The sequence below is a fragment of the Centruroides sculpturatus genome, unplaced genomic scaffold, assembly GCF_000671375.1.
Source record: "Centruroides sculpturatus isolate CEXI.00-Female unplaced genomic scaffold, Cexi_2.0 scaffold39, whole genome shotgun sequence".
In the NCBI taxonomy this organism is placed as follows: Eukaryota; Metazoa; Arthropoda; class Arachnida; order Scorpiones; family Buthidae; genus Centruroides; species Centruroides sculpturatus.
In genome coordinates this window covers 435610-461017 of record NW_019384314.1, presented here as the reverse complement: position 1 = coordinate 461017, position 25408 = coordinate 435610, and the positions used below count along the sequence as shown (strand labels likewise).

At 27.6% G+C, this 25408-nt stretch overlaps 1 protein-coding gene across 1 annotated transcript in view; it reads left to right on the top strand.

Annotated features, from left to right (window-relative positions):
- Positions 1 to 23712, top strand: part of LOC111622757 (ATPase family AAA domain-containing protein 1-B-like) — a 31880-nt gene extending 8168 nt beyond the window's left edge. The window contains exons 2-14 of the mRNA XM_023365186.1: positions 2261 to 2302; positions 2512 to 2689; positions 2758 to 2826; positions 5592 to 5680; positions 11060 to 11098; positions 11308 to 11485; positions 11554 to 11622; positions 14362 to 14450; positions 19666 to 19708; positions 19786 to 19982; positions 20053 to 20103; positions 20175 to 20308; positions 23017 to 23712. Of these exons, the coding sequence (XP_023220954.1) occupies positions 2261 to 2302; positions 2512 to 2689; positions 2758 to 2826; positions 5592 to 5680; positions 11060 to 11098; positions 11308 to 11485; positions 11554 to 11622; positions 14362 to 14450; positions 19666 to 19708; positions 19786 to 19982; positions 20053 to 20103; positions 20175 to 20308; positions 23017 to 23149 (1311 nt within the window). The 3' untranslated portion in view covers positions 23150 to 23712. The remainder of the gene's footprint in view (positions 1 to 2260; positions 2303 to 2511; positions 2690 to 2757; positions 2827 to 5591; positions 5681 to 11059; positions 11099 to 11307; positions 11486 to 11553; positions 11623 to 14361; positions 14451 to 19665; positions 19709 to 19785; positions 19983 to 20052; positions 20104 to 20174; positions 20309 to 23016) is intronic.
- The last annotated feature ends 1696 nt before the right edge of the window (positions 23713 to 25408 follow it).

Sequence of the window (25408 nt, the reverse complement as noted above, 5' to 3'; positions counted from 1 at the left end):
AGTGACAGTAATCTTTCCTCTGACTGAGTGTTCCTTGCAAATGTAGGGATTTGCTTCATGGTTGATAAACTGAGCTCAACAGATGTACTTGTAGATGGTACCATAAAAATTAATGATATTAAATCATATAATTTTTTTAGTACATCTTTGTTCAGATCATCATTAATTATAATATTTTTTATGTCTAAGAGTGGCTTACCAATATAATCTGGACATGAATATAAATATTACAGTTTACTACGTAATTTAGGTAACAAAAAATTATCCATAAAATTTACTTAAAGAATTAAAACTCTTTTCAGAAAATTGTTTTTCATAATATTTAAAATTATTAACATGTAAAAGTGATAAAAATTTTTAAGATTTTGTCTGAAAATTTGTCAATATAATTATCATTAAATGCAGGTAGCCCTCGGTTTACGCTGCAGTTCCATTCCGACCAAAGCCGGCACAAATTGAATCTGTGTAAAACGAACTCATATTTACAGTGAGGTATGGGATTAGGTTCTACATAAGTGAAAAATAAGCAAATAATTCTGTTTATTAATACAATATAATACAAAATACATATATTATAAATTTAATTTTTAAAAATTTATTTTATGATAAAATAAAATGAAATGTTTTATTAAAAAATCTTAAGAAAAACAAATGATATTTCAAAGTTTTGGATCTCTTACATTTTTCAGAAAAAAGTATTCATTTGTAATTGTTTAGAATTTTGTTTACTTTCATTAATAATTTCAGAATATGGTCGAATGGATGCAATGATGCTCATTTTTATATTTGCACTTCGCTCCCAATCATTGTCGAACTCACAAAGTTCGTCCGTTAAACTTTCCGTAGTTGAAAGGATACGCTAACCCGAAATAGAACTACATATGAGCAGAGACGCTGATTGGTCAACCACCAGCCACCATAGCGCATATATAAGGTCAGTTTGGGTGGAAAAATTGAAGTTGGTTTCATCTCGCTAAGGAGAGTTAGATATCGTCTGGCCAATGAGAAGTAGATTTCACCTCACTAATGGTAATTTGTGATCACCAGAAGTGCTACTGCATCATGTTTTACTGAACAAACTGATATGGGATATGAACTATTTGCGTTCATTAGCGCTCTGGATTCGGACGAAATTTATTGGACTATTAAGTTTAATAACTTGACTCTTGGGAACCTAAACATTTAGTATTTTAATATTAATTTAATGCAAATGTATATATACCCAATAATATTAAACAGAAAAAATAAATATATTCAATAAAAAATCTTTGTTTTAATGAATGTATCAGTACAATGTCATGGCTCAGTAAGTACGTCAACACTGAAACAAAAATCAATCTGGCATAGGGAAAATCGGGGAATTACCACAAAATGGTGAATTGCACAGGCGTAAATTGAGCCGGCATAAACTGAGGGCTACCTGTGTAGCTTTGTAAAGAAAAGTATATAAAAATAAAATATTTTTTACTTTTTAAATCTTAAAACAATGCAGTTAGTCAAATAGCTCCCTACGAGTGGCTAATGGATAGAATCATTGGAAGCATTATGCAATATTTTGGTTTGTAGCATCTACAAGCTAAACTGCGAGAGGTTAGTGCTCTGTAAAGCGCATGCGCAGATGCCTATTATCTGGCTGCTTTACACAATTCAAATATTTTTGCCATGGAAGCTGTGCCATATTTGACAATATGGCACTTCTATTGGGAATATGCATATATGAATTTATATTCAAATATACAATAGCAATCTTATTATATTGTTTTTTACATGTATAGAAATTTGTAATACAGTTATAATAAAATATTTATTTTAAGTAATTCAAAGTATGTTAAAATATGAAAATAATTGCACAATATGTATTTATATTTTAGAAAATACAAGGGAAGCAGTGCTTCCGCAACTTCCATGGACTGCACACCGCTGTACAGTTATATAGCACTAAAAAGCTCTTGATAGAAATTACATGAAACAAAGTTAAATTTTAGAACTAGAGACCAAATTACAATCACAAAACAGCAGAATCAGTTTGGATTTTTGGAAAGGGTCAGAAAAATTTTGTTGTTAACTATAGAGAATCAGATTTTCTCTAACTTTCTTGAAAATGACTCATTTGTAAGAAAATCCTCTCCTAGTTCTCTCTGGAAATATGTACTATTTGTATTGCTTTTCAAGGATAAAGATTAACACATTCAAAAATTTTCTAAAAATTTTTTAAACTTTATTTTTATTTCTTATTTATATGACTTATTTATTTTTATAGGCTGAAAGTATTTTAAGTAAAATAGGAGTGCAGAATGTAAAAGTAAGTACATAAATATATTTGTCTTTTGATTCAAAAATTTTATAATTTTAATTAAATAAAAAGGATTTAGATTTGTCCTGGAACTTTTCTGACAAAGGGTGTACAATAATTTGAACAAAACCTGATTAACTAATTATTAAAAGAACTATATAAAATATTTTATTGTTTTTTATAAGTATTGCTTTATTTTCATATCTGCTTGTTTGTAGCTATCAGAATATGAACTGTCCATAGCAGCACAGTTAGTTGATCCAATGAACATAGATATCTCATGGAATGACATTGCTGGTTTAGATAACATCATTCAAGAAATTAAGGAAACAGTTATTTTACCCATTCAGAAGAGAGAATTGTTTGTTGGGTCAAGATTAATACAACCTCCAAAAGGTTTCAAATAAGTTTTTCATTTGTAAAGTAGTTATCATAATGCTTAATAATTATGTATTATTTCTAAGGTGTGTTACTTCATGGTCCTCCTGGTTGTGGTAAAACTTTAATAGCAAAAGCTACAGCCAGAGAAGCTGGTAAGTTGTAATTAATTTTGAAGTTTTGTATACTAAACTTAAACTTTTAATCAAATTCACTTAACTTTTTAAGGAAACAATTAATCTTATATATTAGCAATTATTTATTGTGACATCATCACAATGCTGGGCTGCAATTTTTAATCGTATTTTCAATTTAAAATATATGCTCTTCACCTCAAATTAGTAGTGGCTTTCCCCTGTACATCATACTTTTCCTTTAACAATAGAGTTGTACTGGCCATCTATCTAACAGGAGAAAATTTTTGAATTGAAATAATGTGGCTTTTGGTTTGAATCGAAAGTTCGTATGTAGTTAATCAGGGCCTCCTGTCCCTAAGGTTTCCATATCTGGTTTCGTCTTTCATCTATCTAACCCTGTTCTCAAGATAAGGAAAGACTGTTGGAAGACTGTGGGAATTTATAGGTCTACAATTTTTTCAAATTGTAACCCAATTAGATAACAAGATGGTATTATATATACATATAATCATTTGGAGTGAAGAAAGTTTGGTTTTGTTATATCTTCTACATACTATAAGAATTTTTTCAAAACACATTTTAATTAATCAAATATTACCTCATAGGTTCTGGCTTCATATTATTATTATTTCAGGTATAAAATGCTTGCTTTCAGGCAACCAACTGTTTCAATCATTTTCAAAGAAGCTGAAGCTGTCCTAAAGCAGGATGAAAACATTACTTCATGAAAAATTTAATTAGTTTGCTACCTGAAAATCATTTTTTATTTATTATTTTTGTAAAAAGTTGTGTACAAAATAATGTCTTTAAAGAATCGCATTGATTTTTTCAGTAATGGTAATATATTTTTGTTAGAGATAAATTATCACTTATGATAAATTTATTGCAATTTTTTCCAATAAATTGACTGAACTTTAACTTTCTATATGCAATCAATAAAAATGTCTCTTTTAAGAACAGCTGGACAAATTTATTTGAATGTTTTTAATAAAAATAACAGAATTAGTATATTTTTAAAAAATTCACAAAAGTTACAAGAAACACTAAAATAAAAGTGTCTTCACATTTTGTCTGTTTTTACACCTCTGACAATTCACTAGTCTTACATCAGAGAATTTAAGATGTTTAGCATATTAAGGGAAATTAATCTCAAGATAAAAATTTATTCTGAAATAAGACTTATGTTCTCAAGATCTAAAAAAAGAGCAAACTGGGAAGATAGTTTTATTTTAGTGTTTCTTCTAATTCTTGTTAATTTCTATTTTGTTTATTTGAATGTTGTTTGACATTTGTCTTGTAGTAAATATGGTAAGTAATATATGTTTATAAAAATTTAAATTATTTTGAGTATGAATCATTATAAGTAATTAGATTCTTTGTTGGAATGGCAAACCTTTTGAATTTGTGCACCAAAGTAGGCATCCTTAAAAAAAAGTTGTGTTAACTTTACAGTTCAAAAACTATTTAAAGAAAAGAAGTCACTATAATTTAATTAGAGCAAATTTAAGAAAAACAGATTGTGAATAGAAAACTCAAGTGAATATATAAAATAGGTATTAAATGTGAAATTAAGGTAAACTGAAAGAAATAAATGTATGTTGCATGACAAATGAATTCTTTCAACAACATGCCACTTTGAACATGTGATTCTTAAGTTTAGCATCCCTGCCCTATCAAATTCAACTTGTTTTAAAGGAAATTTTTTTCAAATTGATATTCTATTTAAAAGATTTTACAATTAATATAATTAATTTACTATAGTTTTATATTTGCCCATAACTAATGATGATATTGCATATGTTGAAACATTTTCTTGAATTTCCTTAAAAATTAGATGATATTTTTTGTCATTTATGCATAAAACTGATCAATTTATGTCAAAATTTTGTACAAAATTTACTGTTGTTAAAAGTTCTTAAACTGTGCAATGAGGTAAATTTTTTCAAATATATGTTTTACTGTATCTTAACTTTCAAGCATACTATAGTTCAGATCTTCCAAGTACTTCAGGATGCATATTTGAGATTATATACTGTAATTCCTTGATTAAGAATAACAATCATATATATTCTGCAGATTTTTAAAATTAATTTGCAGTATATTTTAAGCATGAATCACTTTTTGTTGTTTAATATGATAATACCATTTTATTTCTTCTTTGTGGAAAATTGTACAAATCAGTATAGAATATATAGTATGGCTCAAAAGAACAGTTGAAAGTTTTAGAACTTATGCATACTGTTATTTGTGATTCAGTTGCTTTCTGTTGTTTATCCGAAAGCCAATCAACCAAAATGTCGGTTAACGAAAAGCATTCCAGTCAGACTGTGTTGTGCTGAATTGAATGTTTTTGATACTAAATTAACTTCCAAAATATAATTTTTTTGTTTTTATATTTTTCAATATATTTATTTTGTTTGTACAAAATAAAGAATTAATTTTTAATGATACAATAGCCACGATTATTATTTTTAAAAAATTTATGTCGTGCTTAACATCAACAAAAATTCAATGCGAAATGACACGCAATGGAGAAAAATTTCAACATGGGATATGTTAATATATTTTTTTGTACAAACCGGTTATCCGAACAACCCCATTTCCAATTGATTCAGATAAACAACGCTCTACTGTAATCACAATATTTCTCAATTAACTGACTTTTAAGTTATCCTATATTTTGTTAATTCAAGTTTTTATAATTGAAAATGTTAGAGCTTATAATTGTGTATTATTTATTTTTTATATTTAATTAAAATTCATAATTTCTAAACTTTTCACAGGTGCTCGATTTATCAATTTAGAAGTATCTGCACTTACTGATAAATGGTATGGTGAATCTCAGAAATTAGCTGCTTCAGTATTCACTTTAGTAAGTAAACTGATATAATAATTATTTGAAAATGGGAAAGGTATGAATATTATTCTATTGTTTTTCAAATTGTAATCAATCAATTTGTATTGCCAAATAAACAATAATTTTAAAATTTAATTTTAAATTCATAAATAGTGAGAAGTGTTTTAAACAAAGCTACAAACTTTGTAAAACTTATATATTCAGCTTTTTCCTCTCACAATATAGTTGAAATATGAATGAAACTATGATATTTAATTAATGTCATGTCATTTGTCTCTTTTCACTAATTTTTAACTATATCTTATACTTTTAAGAATAAGATATAGATAAAGAAAGCAAAGCTCCTAAAATTTTCACAGAATTTTTTTAATTATAAAATTGTACAAAGAAACATAATAAATAGCATTTGGCATTATAGCTGTGTCAACATCATTTTAAGTATTTTTAATACTGCTAAAATACTAGATATATCAGCATGTAAATGATTGATGACAATTCACAGATTAGTTCTGGAGATCAAAAATTTAAATTTATAGTCATTCATAAAAATATTCCAAGTATATGAACTTCTTGTAAAATTGTATTTATGAGTAATAAACAGATTCAAATAATTTTTAATTATAGACTGCCCTCATTTTATACTGGTGATGAATTCTTTGAGGAGGTGACTTAGATAAAATTGGCACAAAATAAATCCATTTTGTTTTGGGATAAATAGAGATGTGTTCCATCATTCAAGAATGAATATATTTTCTTTTTCAATAAAATTCTTCAATGTGTGTTCTTCAAATAAAACCATGTTTAGTACCAAAGGTTTTACTAATACAAAATAAAGTAATAAAGTTAGCCTTATCACAAAGAACAGTTTAACTTGAAATATTTTTCTGGTTCGAGTCTTTTACCCATAATGCTAATAACCTTTCCATTTATTCTACTAATTTACCATGGGAACTACTCACATTGCATTTACTCTCATAGTTTTCTGCTTTTGAACTTATTTTCTCTGTATTCTTCATGATCATAGTTACAATCTGGCTTTGACCACCTACCTTTCAGCAAATACTTTTAAAGTTATGAATTGATGTGATTTTGTTGATGATTTGGATATTTGAATTCTCAAATTTCTTTTTATTTGGCACAGCTGTTTTTCTATTTTTATTATTACACAATAACTTTAAAATGATGGAATATTATGAGTGTAATAAACATCCTAGAATAATAAACAAACCAACACTATTTAAGCAAATTTGCTACTAGCACTACTACAAGCTTGAAAAGAATATTTGCATTTAGCATTTGCAAAAGAATATTGTACATATTGTGGAAAAAATTTGAAACCAGCATTATTGTCCATAGGCATAAAACAAATTGGTATAAAATGAGGGCAGCCTGTACTTCAGTTTTTTTCATTTAAAAATTTTTTTGTCAATCCTCAATAAATCAAATATTTTTTAGTTTACTATTTTTTTTTTTTTTGCAAATATTTCTTTCTAATTTATTCTTTACATACATAATTTCATTTTGAATAACAATTTCAGAGCTTAAATTATTTGACATATAAATAGGTCACTGTTTGTTAAATCATTAAAACATAATGCATTTGTTGTCAGTGCATATGTTTTTTACAATTTATACAAATTTAAAATTGTTTATTGACATTATCACTATAATGTAATTTGTTAAATAAGTCTAGATCAGTACCAGTTAGGATTTCTCATTTCCCAGTCTTTTGCTTGTCCCAGGATTCAGGATAAAAATGAACTGTTTCNCAATTTTAATAAATGTGAGCTTCATCTTAAGAGTTGTTTTCATTTCTGTGCCTGAGTTATGTCATCGTACACATATTTTGACAAGGATGCCGAGACAAAATACTAAACCTGTAAGTGCGCTATGGATTGATAAAATTTGGGAACCACTGCAATAAGTATTTAATTATGAGTATTGATAAAATAATTATTTAATATTAAACATTGTCTGTGAAAATGATCTGTAATGAATACATTACATTGTCTTATCTTGGATTACTAAATATTTAAAATTCATAAGCTACAATTTTTTTTAATTATCTTGGTTATAAAATTCTGATTTAATTGAACCCTGATTAATAAAAATTTTTGTATGTGTACACCTATGCTAACAGAATTAAAGAAGAGAATAATAAACTGAATCCTGAACATCTCATTTTACACTATCTTCCTACTCATTTTCTATGAAGAAAGCAAATAGTTTACATATAATGTTAAGAGACAACACAGAATACTCTGACCCAATGAAGAGAGTATTGAAGAGGAAAAAATACAGTGTAGGACCATTAAGCCGCAGTGATTGGGGTCCAAACTGCTCAACCGTGGCTTAGGTGTCCACAGATTAACTTTGTAGCATTGTAAGGTGTGAATTGGTTACAATGGCAGCCTCCATAACACTGACACTCAGCATGGATAAAACAAATTAATACTGTATTTCAATTTCATTGTAAGTTATTTTATTGTTTATTGACAAATAAGACTAATCTTCTATAAATACCTCTTTGAAGCTATAAGCCAGCATTTAAATATTTCATCCGCAATAGTGATAGCACATCAATCACGGACATTTGAAATTCCAAAATGACAGCTATCAGCACCTGTCTTGAGTGTTTGAGAGGCCATGTCCATGTCCATATGATCTATAATGCCAAAAAATTGGGATCCAAACTTTTTGTGCCACTTAAGTGAATTCGCAGATTACTGGCCTGTGGCTTAATGGCCCTACACTGTACCATATGCACTCCATGTCCTTATTACACAAAGAAGCATTGGTCAAAGAATTAAAGAGCATTAGGAATCATCACAACAGGCAGGAATAGTACTGTTACAGTGGTGTGCAGTGACATTTGATGATAGAGAAGCTGTATTTCCATAAAAACTTTAAACAAATACTGGAAATGATAAAAATAAACAGTTTATTTTAATTCTAAAATTGATAATTGATATGAAACAAAGATATAAGAACTTGTTTTTATTATTTTTTTTATAAACTAACTCTATTTGGCAATTTTTTCTGAAAAGTTGTTAATAACTTTATCATAAAAATCACTTGTCATTGATTCCATTGAAGTGTTTAAAAGCTCTTTTTCTACTGAAAGTAACGCTAGTGACAGTAATCTTTCCTCTGACTGAGTGTTCCTTGCAAATGTAGGGATTTGCTTCATGGTTGATAAACTGAGCTCAACAGATGTACTTGTAGATGGTACCATAAAAATTAATGATATTAAATCATATAATTTTTTTAGTACATCTTTGTTCAGATCATCATTAATTATAATATTTTTTATGTCTAAGAGTGGCTTACCAATATAATCTGGACATGAATATAAATATTACAGTTTACTACGTAATTTAGGTAACAAAAAATTATCCATAAAATTTACTTAAAGAATTAAAACTCTTTTCAGAAAATTGTTTTTCATAATATTTAAAATTATTAACATGTAAAAGTGATAAAAATTTTTAAGATTTTGTCTGAAAATTTGTCAATATAATTATCATTAAATGCAGGTAGCCCTCGGTTTACGCTGCAGTTCCATTCCGACCAAAGCCGGCACAAATTGAATCTGTGTAAAACGAACTCATATTTACAGTGAGGTATGGGATTAGGTTCTACATAAGTGAAAAATAAGCAAATAATTCTGTTTATTAATACAATATAATACAAAATACATATATTATAAATTTAATTTTTAAAAATTTATTTTATGATAAAATAAAATGAAATGTTTTATTAAAAAATCTTAAGAAAAACAAATGATATTTCAAAGTTTTGGATCTCTTACATTTTTCAGAAAAAAGTATTCATTTGTAATTGTTTAGAATTTTGTTTACTTTCATTAATAATTTCAGAATATGGTCGAATGGATGCAATGATGCTCATTTTTATATTTGCACTTCGCTCCCAATCATTGTCGAACTCACAAAGTTCGTCCGTTAAACTTTCCGTAGTTGAAAGGATACGCTAACCCGAAATAGAACTACATATGAGCAGAGACGCTGATTGGTCAACCACCAGCCACCATAGCGCATATATAAGGTCAGTTTGGGTGGAAAAATTGAAGTTGGTTTCATCTCGCTAAGGAGAGTTAGATATCGTCTGGCCAATGAGAAGTAGATTTCACCTCACTAATGGTAATTTGTGATCACCAGAAGTGCTACTGCATCATGTTTTACTGAACAAACTGATATGGGATATGAACTATTTGCGTTCATTAGCGCTCTGGATTCGGACGAAATTTATTGGACTATTAAGTTTAATAACTTGACTCTTGGGAACCTAAACATTTAGTATTTTAATATTAATTTAATGCAAATGTATATATACCCAATAATATTAAACAGAAAAAATAAATATATTCAATAAAAAATCTTTGTTTTAATGAATGTATCAGTACAATGTCATGGCTCAGTAAGTACGTCAACACTGAAACAAAAATCAATCTGGCATAGGGAAAATCGGGGAATTACCACAAAATGGTGAATTGCACAGGCGTAAATTGAGCCGGCATAAACTGAGGGCTACCTGTGTAGCTTTGTAAAGAAAAGTATATAAAAATAAAATATTTTTTACTTTTTAAATCTTAAAACAATGCAGTTAGTCAAATAGCTCCCTACGAGTGGCTAATGGATAGAATCATTGGAAGCATTATGCAATATTTTGGTTTGTAGCATCTACAAGCTAAACTGCGAGAGGTTAGTGCTCTGTAAAGCGCATGCGCAGATGCCTATTATCTGGCTGCTTTACACAATTCAAATATTTTTGCCATGGAAGCTGTGCCATATTTGACAATATGGCACTTCTATTGGGAATATGCATATATGAATTTATATTCAAATATACAATAGCAATCTTATTATATTGTTTTTTACATGTATAGAAATTTGTAATACAGTTATAATAAAATATTTATTTTAAGTAATTCAAAGTATGTTAAAATATGAAAATAATTGCACAATATGTATTTATATTTTAGAAAATACAAGGGAAGCAGTGCTTCCGCAACTTCCATGGACTGCACACCGCTGTACAGTTATATAGCACTAAAAAGCTCTTGATAGAAATTACATGAAACAAAGTTAAATTTTAGAACTAGAGACCAAATTACAATCACAAAACAGCAGAATCAGTTTGGATTTTTGGAAAGGGTCAGAAAAATTTTGTTGTTAACTATAGAGAATCAGATTTTCTCTAACTTTCTTGAAAATGACTCATTTGTAAGAAAATCCTCTCCTAGTTCTCTCTGGAAATATGTACTATTTGTATTGCTTTTCAAGGATAAAGATTAACACATTCAAAAATTTTCTAAAAATTTTTTAAACTTTATTTTTATTTCTTATTTATATGACTTATTTATTTTTATAGGCTGAAAGTATTTTAAGTAAAATAGGAGTGCAGAATGTAAAAGTAAGTACATAAATATATTTGTCTTTTGATTCAAAAATTTTATAATTTTAATTAAATAAAAAGGATTTAGATTTGTCCTGGAACTTTTCTGACAAAGGGTGTACAATAATTTGAACAAAACCTGATTAACTAATTATTAAAAGAACTATATAAAATATTTTATTGTTTTTTATAAGTATTGCTTTATTTTCATATCTGCTTGTTTGTAGCTATCAGAATATGAACTGTCCATAGCAGCACAGTTAGTTGATCCAATGAACATAGATATCTCATGGAATGACATTGCTGGTTTAGATAACATCATTCAAGAAATTAAGGAAACAGTTATTTTACCCATTCAGAAGAGAGAATTGTTTGTTGGGTCAAGATTAATACAACCTCCAAAAGGTTTCAAATAAGTTTTTCATTTGTAAAGTAGTTATCATAATGCTTAATAATTATGTATTATTTCTAAGGTGTGTTACTTCATGGTCCTCCTGGTTGTGGTAAAACTTTAATAGCAAAAGCTACAGCCAGAGAAGCTGGTAAGTTGTAATTAATTTTGAAGTTTTGTATACTAAACTTAAACTTTTAATCAAATTCACTTAACTTTTTAAGGAAACAATTAATCTTATATATTAGCAATTATTTATTGTGACATCATCACAATGCTGGGCTGCAATTTTTAATTTAAAATATATGCTCTTCACCTCAAATTAGTAGTGGCTTTCCCCTGTACATCATACTTTTCCTTTAACAATAGAGTTGTACTGGACTATCTAACAGGAGAAAATTTTTGAATTGCAATAATGTGGCTTTTGGTTTGAATCGGAAGTTCGTATGTAGTTAATCAGGGCCTCCTGTCCCTAAGGTTTCCATATCTGGTTTCGTCTTTCATCTATCTAACCCTGTTCTCAAGATAAAGAAAGACTGTTGGAATTTATAGGTCTATAATTTTTTCAAATTGTAACCCAATTAGATAACAAGATGGTATTATATATACATATAATCATTTGGAGTGAAGAAAGTTTGGTTTTGTTATATCTTCTACATACTATAAGAATTTTTTCAAAACACATTTTAATTAATCAAATATTACCTCATAGGTTCTGGCTTCATATTATTATTATTTCAGGTATAAAATGCTTGCTTTCAGGCAACCAACTGTTTCAATCATTTTCAAAGAAGCTGAAGCTGTCCTAAAGCAGGATGAAAACATTACTTCATGAAAAATTTAATTAGTTTGCTACCTGAAAATCATTTTTTATTTATTATTTTTGTAAAAAGTTGTGTACAAAATAATGTCTTTAAAGAATCGCATTGATTTTTTCAGTAATGGTAATATATTTTTGTTAGAGATAAATTATCACTTATGATAAATTTATTGCAATTTTTTCCAATAAATTGACTGAACTTTAACTTTCTATATGCAATCAATAAAAATGTCTCTTTTAAGAACAGCTGGACAAATTTATTTGAATGTTTTTAATAAAAATAACAGAATTAGTATATTTTTAAAAAATTCACAAAAGTTACAAGAAACACTAAAATAAAAGTGTCTTCACATTTTGTCTGTTTTTACACCTCTGACAATTCACTAGTCTTACATCAGAGAATTTAAGATGTTTAGCATATTAAGGGAAATTAATCTCAAGATAAAAATTTATTCTGAAATAAGACTTATGTTCTCAAGATCTAAAAAAAGAGCAAACTGGGAAGATAGTTTTATTTTAGTGTTTCTTCTAATTCTTGTTAATTTCTATTTTGTTTATTTGAATGTTGTTTGACATTTGTCTTGTAGTAAATATGGTAAGTAATATATGTTTATAAAAATTTAAATTATTTTGAGTATGAATCATTATAAGTAATTAGATTCTTTGTTGGAATGGCAAACCTTTTGAATTTGTGCACCAAAGTAGGCATCCTTAAAAAAAAGTTGTGTTAACTTTACAGTTCAAAAACTATTTAAAGAAAAGAAGTCACTATAATTTAATTAGAGCAAATTTAAGAAAAACAGATTGTGAATAGAAAACTCAAGTGAATATATAAAATAGGTATTAAATGTGAAATTAAGGTAAACTGAAAGAAATAAATGTATGTTGCATGACAAATGAATTCTTTCAACAACATGCCACTTTGAACATGTGATTCTTAAGTTTAGCATCCCTGCCCTATCAAATTCAACTTGTTTTAAAGGAAATTTTTTTCAAATTGATATTCTATTTAAAAGATTTTACAATTAATATAATTAATTTACTATAGTTTTATATTTGCCCATAACTAATGATGATATTGCATATGTTGAAACATTTTCTTGAATTTCCTTAAAAATTAGATGATATTTTTTGTCATTTATGCATAAAACTGATCAATTTATGTCAAAATTTTGTACAAAATTTACTGTTGTTAAAAGTTCTTAAACTGTGCAATGAGGTAAATTTTTTCAAATATATGTTTTACTGTATCTTAACTTTCAAGCATACTATAGTTCAGATCTTCCAAGTACTTCAGGATGCATATTTGAGATTATATACTGTAATTCCTTGATTAAGAATAACAATCATATATATTCTGCAGATTTTTAAAATTAATTTGCAGTATATTTTAAGCATGAATCACTTTTTGTTGTTTAATATGATAATACCATTTTATTTCTTCTTTGTGGAAAATTGTACAAATCAGTATAGAATATATAGTATGGCTCAAAAGAACAGTTGAAAGTTTTAGAACTTATGCATACTGTTATTTGTGATTCAGTTGCTTTCTGTTGTTTATCCGAAAGCCAATCAACCAAAATGTCGGTTAACGAAAAGCATTCCAGTCAGACTGTGTTGTGCTGAATTGAATGTTTTTGATACTAAATTAACTTCCAAAATATAATTTTTTTGTTTTTATATTTTTCAATATATTTATTTTGTTTGTACAAAATAAAGAATTAATTTTTAATGATACAATAGCCACGATTATTATTTTTAAAAAATTTATGTCGTGCTTAACATCAACAAAAATTCAATGCGAAATGACACGCAATGGAGAAAAATTTCAACATGGGATATGTTAATATATTTTTTTGTACAAACCGGTTATCCGAACAACCCCATTTCCAATTGATTCAGATAAACAACGCTCTACTGTAATCACAATATTTCTCAATTAACTGACTTTTAAGTTATCCTATATTTTGTTAATTCAAGTTTTTATAATTGAAAATGTTAGAGCTTATAATTGTGTATTATTTATTTTTTATATTTAATTAAAATTCATAATTTCTAAACTTTTCACAGGTGCTCGATTTATCAATTTAGAAGTATCTGCACTTACTGATAAATGGTATGGTGAATCTCAGAAATTAGCTGCTTCAGTATTCACTTTAGTAAGTAAACTGATATAATAATTATTTGAAAATGGGAAAGGTATGAATATTATTCTATTGTTTTTCAAATTGTAATCAATCAATTTGTATTGCCAAATAAACAATAATTTTAAAATTTAATTTTAAATTCATAAATAGTGAGAAGTGTTTTAAACAAAGCTACAAACTTTGTAAAACTTATATATTCAGCTTTTTCCTCTCACAATATAGTTGAAATATGAATGAAACTATGATATTTAATTAATGTCATGTCATTTGTCTCTTTTCACTAATTTTTAACTATATCTTATACTTTTAAGAATAAGATATAGATAAAGAAAGCAAAGCTCCTAAAATTTTCACAGAATTTTTTTAATTATAAAATTGTACAAAGAAACATAATAAATAGCATTTGGCATTATAGCTGTGTCAACATCATTTTAAGTATTTTTAATACTGCTAAAATACTAGATATATCAGCATGTAAATGATTGATGACAATTCACAGATTAGTTCTGGAGATCAAAAATTTAAATTTATAGTCATTCATAAAAATATTCCAAGTATATGAACTTCTTGTAAAATTGTATTTATGAGTAATAAACAGATTCAAATAATTTTTAATTATAGACTGCCCTCATTTTATACTGGTGATGAATTCTTTGAGGAGGTGACTTAGATAAAATTGGCACAAAATAAATCCATTTTGTTTTGGGATAAATAGAGATGTGTTCCATCATTCAAGAATGAATATATTTTCTTTTTCAATAAAATTCTTCAATGTGTGTTCTTCAAATAAAACCATGTTTAGTACCAAAGGTTTTACTAATACAAAATAAAGTAATAAAGTTAGCCTTATCACAAAGAACAGTTTAACTTGAAATATTTTTCTGGTTCGAGTCTTTTACCCATAATGCTAATAACCTTTCCATTTATTCTACTAATTTACCATGGGAACTACTCACATTGCATTTACTCTCATAGTTTTCTGCTTTTGAACTTATTTTCTCTGTATTCTTCATGATCATAGTTACAATCTGGCTTTGACCACCTACCTTTCAGCAAATACTTTTAAAGTTATGAATTGATGTGATTTTGTTGATGATTTGGATATTTGAATTCTCAAATTTCTTTTTATTTGGCACAGCTGTTTTTCTATTTTTATTATTACACAATAACTTTAAAATGATGGAATATTATGAGTGTAATAAACATCCTAGAATAATAAACAAACCAACACTATTTAAGCAAATTTGCTACTAGCACTACTACAAGCTTGAAAAGAATATTTGCATTTAGCATTTGCAAAAGAATATTGTACATATTGTGGAAAAAATTTGAAACCAGCATTATTGTCCATAGGCATAAAACAAATTGGTATAAAATGAGGGCAGCCTGTACTTCAGTTTTTTTCATTTAAAAATTTTTTTGTCAATCCTCAATAAATCAAATATTTTTTAGTTTACTATTTTTTTTTTTTTTGCAAATATTTCTTTCTAATTTATTCTTTACATACATAATTTCATTTTGAATAACAATTTCAGAGCTTAAATTATTTGACATATAAATAGGTCACTGTTTGTTAAATCATTAAAACATAATGCATTTGTTGTCAGTGCATATGTTTTTTACAATTTATACAAATTTAAAATTGTTTATTGACATTATCACTATAATGTAATTTGTTAAATAAGTCTAGATCAGTACCAGTTAGGATTTCTCATTTCCCAGTCTTTTGCTTGTCCCAGGATTCAGGATAAAAATGAACTGTTTCTTGGGATAGAATTAATTATTTTTAAATATACAAACTATCGTGAAATCAAATGATATAATTATTTTTCATTTTTTAAAGTAATTTAATACCTTCTGTAACATCCAAAATCATATTAATAATGCTGTGTAAGATATATAATAAAAATTACCTTTGAATTATGTAGAAATTTTCACAAATAGAAAAAAAGTTATTAAAGTTTGCTGGAAACTGCATACAACAAAAAAAAAACTTTGAATTGAGTTAAAAATTAAAAAAAAACATGAACTTAGATCAAACTTATAACTTAGAAGGTAATTTTTGTTTTTTAAGTAAACTTTTATAAGATTTTAAAAAGCAAAGATGTCAATACTTCAATCACTCAATCTAATTCTTATTTTAGTAATGAAAAGTCTTGCTACCAAGAATGCCCTTTCTGATTTAATTGATGTGATTGGAATAGTGTTTAATGCATTTAAGAGAAGACAGATATTATGTGATTTTTTTTCACCTGTAGTTTGGAAGATTTCAAGTTCGTTTTTGAGATTGCAGTACTTCTTTTGCTCTCTAGTATTCTTGATTTGTCTACCTTGGCTACTTTAATAGCGGCATCTAGCTTATAGCTCGATAATTCGGCAATTTATTTGGCTTTAATAATCAGGTTTCTGAAGAAAAACTTCATACTTGCATACTTTGTACTCATTTGTATCCTTGCCCAATTTGAACAACCTGCCATTACGCAGTTATTGAAGCTACTGGGCATGGTTAAAAATTAAGACAGCATAAGCACAATTATTCCAGATATTACAGGTTCTGAAAAGTAAAGGATTTTCAGAGTGCTGCCACAAATAAGCTGCGTATTGATTATTGACCACTTGTGGCATGCCATAATGAGCAAAAGTTAAAGAAAAACTAATAAGTAGGTTTAAAATTAATAAATACAAATGTATTCTGACAGTGTATGAGTTAATTATGCTTTCTATTTGCAAAATTCCTCAACCTCAACACAAAATAAGAAAAAAGTGAATTTTTAAGAAATTTGCGGGATTTCCTGGGTTAAAAAGACAACCGGGATCACGGAATTCTGTTTGAGAAACCCTAGTACCAATGTAATGGTGCACCACATCTTTCCTATACTGATATGTGTCAGTGGTTTGTAAAAGCAGTTTGGCAATCACCAGACAGGACAATACATTTCTGTTCCATGGCAACCTTGTTCTCCAGACTACCTCCCTGGATTTTTCTTGTGAGATTTCCGAAAGCATACTTAGCAACACTGAATGTTGTTGTGAACTGGAGACATATAGTAATGCCAGGAATGCTATGTGCCATTCATAATGCCACATTCAACCATCTACATCTTTGTATTGCCACTGAAGGCAGTCATTTTGAACATATTCTATAACAAAATAAGGTTTAATTTTTCTGTATCAATTTCTGCAATGATGGCTTTATTGTTTAGTTAGAGATAATTTAGCATAACATACAAATAATCATAAATTGATTTCCTTTAGTTATTTTAGTGCTGGAACAAGCATGTGTTACATGCACATACTTGTGCTAGAAAGATCTCTTTTGTCCCTGAACAGATTTTTAAGTGGACACCCTGTATATGTATTTGTTTTGAGTTTAGAGAAAGAAGGGTTGTATTCACAAATAATAAATTCTTTAATATTGTACATTGTTTTTCCCCTGGTTGCTGTTACATTCCACCTGGTTAGTAAAAACTTTAAAGAAGAATACTGAAAATCTATTTAACAATAATTATTATATATGATAAAACTTGGTTTTTAAAATTACATATATTTAAAATGTAGATACGAGTATCCCTCATACAACACAATTTTCAATTATCTCAAATTTGCCCACGGATTTTAGGATATTGAAATTTTCAAATTGTTTTATACTTTTCCTAAGGTTTAATGAAAACTGATAGTACAATCTTTTTCTTCCATGTCCTAGCTTTCCTATCAACCACGTGTCATTGTCATTGCTTTTAGATTTTAGCCTTGTCACCGTGTTTGTTTTACAGATTAAACTTTGTATTTAGTAATTTATTTAAACATTTTTAGATAAGTTTTATTAATTATTTTTTTTTAACCATATTACATACATTTAAAAACAGGATTAATAATCCACTTTTAAAATGTAGATAATGTGTAAACTTTCACTGCTATGGAACAAATATATAAGATTAAAATGTTCTAAGAACATTTAAAATAAAATAACATGACCAAAAAAAACTAATTGAGACGTGTGAAGAAAAATTATTTTTGAATATTAAGTGTAATATAGTGTACTTGCTAATCCAAACTAATTATTGCACAGGGTTTTTGGATTAGTAAGGTTACATGTTGTATAAACATGTACCCTTACTAATCCAAAAACCCAATGCAATAATTATATGTTGTATAAACATGTAACATAAAATCAAAAGGGACTAGAGAAAAATACAGGATAAAATATTTTTAAATATGCATTAGTCTATACATATATATTTTTTTTTCACATGTAGTACAGTGGGTGATCAGTTAATGAACATAATTCATTCAAAGACAATGTTTGCTACCTCAATTGTTCATTAACTGATTATTGATTTACTATAGATTTTTATGGGAATTTGATTAATTTTGTTCTGGAGACTCCAGAAAATAAATAAAAAATTATATAATTTCTTACTACATTTATTTATGTGTAATAACAAACCAAAAGCAATCTCTCCAGTTTTTCATGGCTGGTACTGTACATCTTTGTTTTTCAGATGTGATTTTTGTTACTCCTTTATCTGCTTGATTCTTATTGATTATAACTTTCTTAACTAAGAATGTGCTAACTGTAGACCTATTCAAGCCATGCTGCCTAGCAACATTAGACATTTGCCCACTCTCTACCTTGGCTATTATCTCTTGCTCAGTTTCTATAATGAACATAGTTCGTGACATTTCACTTTTTTTTTAAAGCTCCATAATATTATCAGTTTTCTTAAATAAAAAGTTCAGAAAAGCACTTACAAAAATTCAGAGAACAGAAATCAACTAGTTAAAAAAAAGTTATGTATACAACTGTTCCATAAACCATTCATATATGACAATAAAATATAGTTTTACAAATCTTAAATGCTGTGTTGCTTCCTCTTGTATTTGTCCAGGGCTGTTCATTATCTGAACATGTGTTTGTTGTCCAATTTGTTTGCAGTTCGAACTGTTCATTATATATATTTTTCAGAAATTTTTTATAAACTGATTTCTTTTTGCTTTTGATTGGAAAACATTTAGAAAAAATGAACAAAATTAGTTTGGATTAACAAGAGTGAATTGTTTATTTTATAATAATTTTTCAATAAATTTAAAAATACATGTTCTATAGCATCTGAAAATTTTTGGAAATGATTAATGTAATTTTCTGTTTCTATAATAACTTTTTTTGGACTTGATGTAATTAAAAATTAAATATATTTTAATTGGATGACAAATATTATCTTTTTAGGCTGTAAAAATACAACCATGTATCATATTCATTGATGAAATAGGTATGTTGTTTGTTATAATTTCATATGATTACAATTTATTTTAACCGAAAATTAACTGTTACATGTTTAAACCCTAGATTCATTTTTAAGATCTCGTGATCGTAATGATCATGAAGCCACCGCAATGATGAAAGCACAATTCATGAGTCTTTGGGACGGACTCATAACTACTCCCCATTGTCAAGTTGTTATAATGGGAGCAACAAATCGGCCTGAGGATGTAGACAGAGCAATTCTCCGTCGCATGCCTGCCATGTTCCATGTTGGTTTACCTGTGAGTTATTTCAGTTACATTACTGAATATGAATTTCTGAAATAAAGTTTTTGTTTATAATTTTATATAGAATTTGTCCCAAAGAAAAGCAATTTTGCATTTGATATTGGAAAATGAAGTGGTAATTTTTTTTACTGGTTAAGGAAATTATTGTAGCTTATTCTCATATTAATATTTAAAATTTAAATTAAGATATCAGATGATGTAAACACAGAATATCTTGGTAAATTGACCGAAGGCTATTCTGGAAGTGATCTCAGAGAACTTTGCCGAACAGCTGCATTATATGGAATACGAGAGTACCTGAGAGATGAACCAACTGATCGGTAAGATTATTTTAATAATTTTTTTCAAGTGATAGATGTTAAAAAAAAGATTTTATAATTAACTTAGACAAAAACTTATGAGCAATAGGAAGAATAAATTTTTGGCACACCACAAGCTAAAATTGGAAAGTTTCAGAACTGAACACCCAAACAGAATTTTATAGTAAAAGTACAATAGCATTGCACATTACATTTGCTCCATTACAGTATTTCTCACTTTATTAGAATTATTGTAAATTTTTATGTATGTATGTGTGCATATGTCTGATTATATCATTAACATGAATGAAGTGAGCAAATGAATACACTACATTCAAAGAATTGTACTTTGAGAACAACACTAAAGCATTGGCTCTAATTTACCATTCTTGTATAGCATTGCATGGAGATTCATTATGAAAGAACTTATGAAAAACGTGTTTTTATGCAAGCAGTACTCAGTACAGTATTTTCTTTTTGTTTTTGTTTCTATTCACTAAGTAATCATACATGCCTGTAGTTTCTTTACTTTTCTAAAAGGATAGCCAACTTTTTATTAAAATAAATTTATGCCACAAGTTAAAAACTGGGTTAACACCATTTTAAATCTCTTACTACTGATTTTTTTTTAAACTTAAGTTATAAATTCTCTTATCCATATTATGCTGGCAGTGACTGCATTATAGTGAAAGTGCATCTTCATTTAGATTAGAAAGGGTATTTCTGTACAAATGTATTCTTATAGTAAGAGACTGTGTATTGAAAAATAAAAAAGATTGATATTGACTTTATTACAGTTGACACATATAATGTTAAATGCAGATGAAGATTCATCTGCATTTAACATTATAACTGTTGTTTTTCGAAGTATAGGTTTACTTTTGAATTTTTCTCTCTACACCTAATAGTTTAATCACCTCTTAATCCAGATGGCATTACACATAGAATGCATTCATGTGAAATGTCTTTACTGCAGTAGTTTATAATTCTTTTAATCTGTGAGAATTTTAGCTCATATTATTTACTTTTAATTCTGTTGTTCAAAAAAAGATAAATTCCAGTGGTATCAAGAGTAAACACCAGTCTATATTTAATATATATATAATTTAAGTGATCCTGGGCCCTTAGTCTCAAGTTTTTCATATTAAAATTTCCAATGTGTTGAAGGTGTCACATGGTACCATCTCACACTCTGACATCAAATTGGTAGTCTTAAGTTATAACTCACATGCTTTCCCATCTCACCATGTAAGTTCTTTGACTTTGAGTCGAGCATGTGAGATCTCTACACAAAAGTGAAAATGGCTGACAAATATGCTATTCTGAATGCAATCGAAGCATTAGAAAGAGCTGAAAGAGTTGTTTAGGAAGGCAACATATTTTTCAACCACGAATAGATGCTATTTCTTTTCATGTCAAATCAACACTAATAAAAAAAATTTAATTCATAATTGATAAAATTATACAGCAAATTTTTCCAAAAATAAAAAGAAGTATCTAATTTGTGGAAAAAGAGAATTAAAATGATAGTAAACTTATGTATAAATTATTAAGAGCATAGATACTATATTACTATATTAAGATTATTTATTAATCAGAAGTGTTAACAGACAAAGCAGTTTAAGAAATAGATCAAGGAAGAAAACTGTATGAAGAAAGGATTAAATTAAAATACTTTTTCCATTACACAATGGGTTTTTTAGCTCCAACATGCAATTAATTTTTCAACTAATTCTCTCCACAAATTATATTGTCTTTTTCTTGTAAATTCGTTGTCGAATTTTTCACTGTTCATTTTCTTATTATTTTCTATATATGTTACTGAAATTTCTTTTTGTTCTTTTCGCTTATTTTTTAAAATAAAACATTGGCAGTTTTTATTTTGTTTCTACATACTATATTGCTATAAGACAAAACTTTTAAGTGTAATATGTGTAAACTAATTCACATTGATTTGTTTACAACTTGTTACGGTTAAGTTGATTGGTCAAATCATTATAGTTGCAAGCCCAGATGCATTATAAACATTCCCATTGTGCTTAGTGACATACTTAACCAAGTGAGTGTGACGTATTTCCTGTCGCTTTTTGAGTTCGCTCAATGGATCTAACTCAAGACTACCAATTATGTGAGTCATAGTAACGCGAGTGAGTTCAATGACGTCAGTTTGAGTACAACATGAAAAACTTGAGACTAAGGATCCAGAATGTGCTTTTATGTGACCTCAATTGGTCTATGATTAAACATAGACCAATTAAGATCCTTTCTGGATTAATTGTTTTGGAACAAAGTTTGACAGAAAATTGATGATTGATCTTTATATGAAAAATCAAACACCTGTTTTCAGATATCTTTTTGCTGATGGTAAGTTAGCCATTCTGATTGTCACTTCTGTTGAATTTGGCTATAGAGTAGCAATTATGCTTGTTCAGCAGTAGGATATGATCAGATGAAAGCATACTTATGTTAATGCAGATTGTAGGTCTTTATGCTTTTATAACTTAATTATTTAATTTGGTGAAAAATATTTACTAGTTATCAAATTTATATTCTAAGTTATTTTATTTAAACAATGATATTAAGTCAGTTAAATTTGCATATGTAAATTATCATTGTATTCAGAAACATAGGAACAGTAAATTTAAATCCAGCTACCTATAATAATTTAAGTATAATTATACAGTTTGTTTGTATTCTTTTTGATAACTAATGCAAAAATTTTATTTCAGTAATGAGGAAGAAGCATATCATGATGCTCTTCGTCCCATCTGCATGGAAGACTTCACTATGGCATTAAACAAAATGAAAGATTCTAAAATTACTGCTAGGTTAATGAAGCCATTGCCCGTAGATCTAGATTAAATCAAAAATCTTTTCTGCAATGAAAACCATTGATTAGATTTTTTAATACTAAGATGATGTGTATGTGAGATTCTATTTGGTTTTCTAGATTATACAGGTGTTGCCACTTTGTATCTGAGAACAGTTTTAGATGCTGAAGGCAGGCTGTTGTCAGTTGACAATTAGAAATAATTTATGCACTCGTGTGTTGCACGGTCTTGTAGAAAAAAAATCTTCCATCTGTAAAAATGGTGAGTTTTTATCAAAATTAATTACATACAAATTTTTTAATTTTAACAAACTTACTGATAATGGAAATTTTTCCATTTCAAACTTGGAAATAAACAGGAAAGATTAGAAAAGGGAACAATTTTATTAATACAAATTTATCTTCAAAAAAAGATTTATTTTCAGTCATATTTTCATTAAGGATTGGTTCAATCAGGGAGTGCAGTTTGAGCTGATGTGAACAAATGTTAAAGACATTAAAATTGAAATTTGATTTCTTCCACATTAAGTAAATGTGTTTATTAGTAATAGTAATGCCAAGATGCTAAGAGAGTTAAATAAAATATTAATTTTTATATTTTGATTTCTATTTATTTTTGAAATTCAGTATTTATTTTTGTTATAAAATAAAATATTGTTATATGTAGATATATAAAAATACTTTGTGTGTAAATTAAGGTTTTGTAACTATGTTACTATTTTTACAAAATAAATATACATAATTTATTATTTTTGGGGAATTTTCAGAATCATAAGTATCAATATTCTGAGTCAGCATCTAGATACAGTTGAACCTGTATCTCAAAATTTATTTTTTCTCCTGCATTTTCAGCCTAAATTCAATATATTTTCCATGTTTATCTAAAATAATTTTCTCTCAAAACCTATATTATGAACTGAAGTATAAATTACAAATTCAAAGCTCAACTACATTTTGATAGAATAAATTGTAATTGAGAAACATCTCTTGCAATACAGTGCATAGTTGCAATTAATGCACTGTATCTCTGGCTATGAGTTTGGCTTTTATCTTATTGAAAAGTCAGGCATCAGAAACTATTGACAAACTGTTTCTGTTAATGTGCAACAATTTTTTACTTATACATAATACACACATGTACTGTATATGCTATTTTATTAATACAATATCACACCTTCAATCAAACCTATTATTGTTTGGTGTGTAAGAACCTCTATATCATGAAATTTGTCTATCTTGAATTTTTTTACTTGTTCCTGTGAAATTCAAATATAGGTTCAACTGTATTTAATTTCTTGTGCTGAATTTTAAATGAACTTTTTCCTTATAATATTTTATAATTAGTAGATTGTCTTGTGTCAGTATGTGGTATAATTATAGAAATTTAAAGATAGAAAAAGCACCAAGTCTCTAGAATGGTAAAATAACTTTCTTGCAACATAGATTTTTAATATTAACTTTGTGTGGATTGAAATCCAAACTATTTCTTGGTCCTTGGTTTGCTCTGCTGATTGATTAAAGAAAGCAGATGGAGACAATCAGTTAGAGGAAGAGATATATTGTTTAAAACTGCTATGATTGATTGTATTGTGAGATGTGTGTCCATCAATTGTTTACTTATTTAATCAATCAGCAAATCAGATATTTCAAAGGATTCTAGTTTATAGTGTACAACCACAAAATTTTTATACTTAAGCTACTTTTAATCATTTAATCAAATTTAATTGTCCTGTGCAATTTGTTAGTCATATTTTTATGTACACAACTTTGAAGCCAAGTTTCATTCCAGTGAAACTTGCTTGGCTTCAGTTTGTAGTCTATGCAACTTTGTGCAACCTATATAAGATAACATATGATAGTACCTGTTTGTACTATCCAAAAGTAAGACCCAACTGAGTTTGAGCACATTGTTATTTGAACATTCTTTTTTCAGTTTTTTGAAATATTATCTTTCTCATAAAGCAAGGGATTTAATTTAATACTGTACAAATCTTTTAAATGAAAGTGAAAGAATAAGATATTTTGTGTGTCACTCCTCACAATATTTTCAGCTTTTACATAGTGATGTAACTGCTCCTAGATTCTAATAGATCTGTAGGATGTGAAATTTTATTTAAATCCACAGAAAACTAGATTCCAGTTGTTCTATTCATTTTTTATAAGATTTTTGAATTGAAATCTTTTGTCTTGAATTAGAAGTGTGTGTTATCATCAAGTTTATGTAATAGTATTATGTAAACCTTTAAAAAGTTTACACCAGTTGTGAACTAAATGGTACCATTTTTTCCATA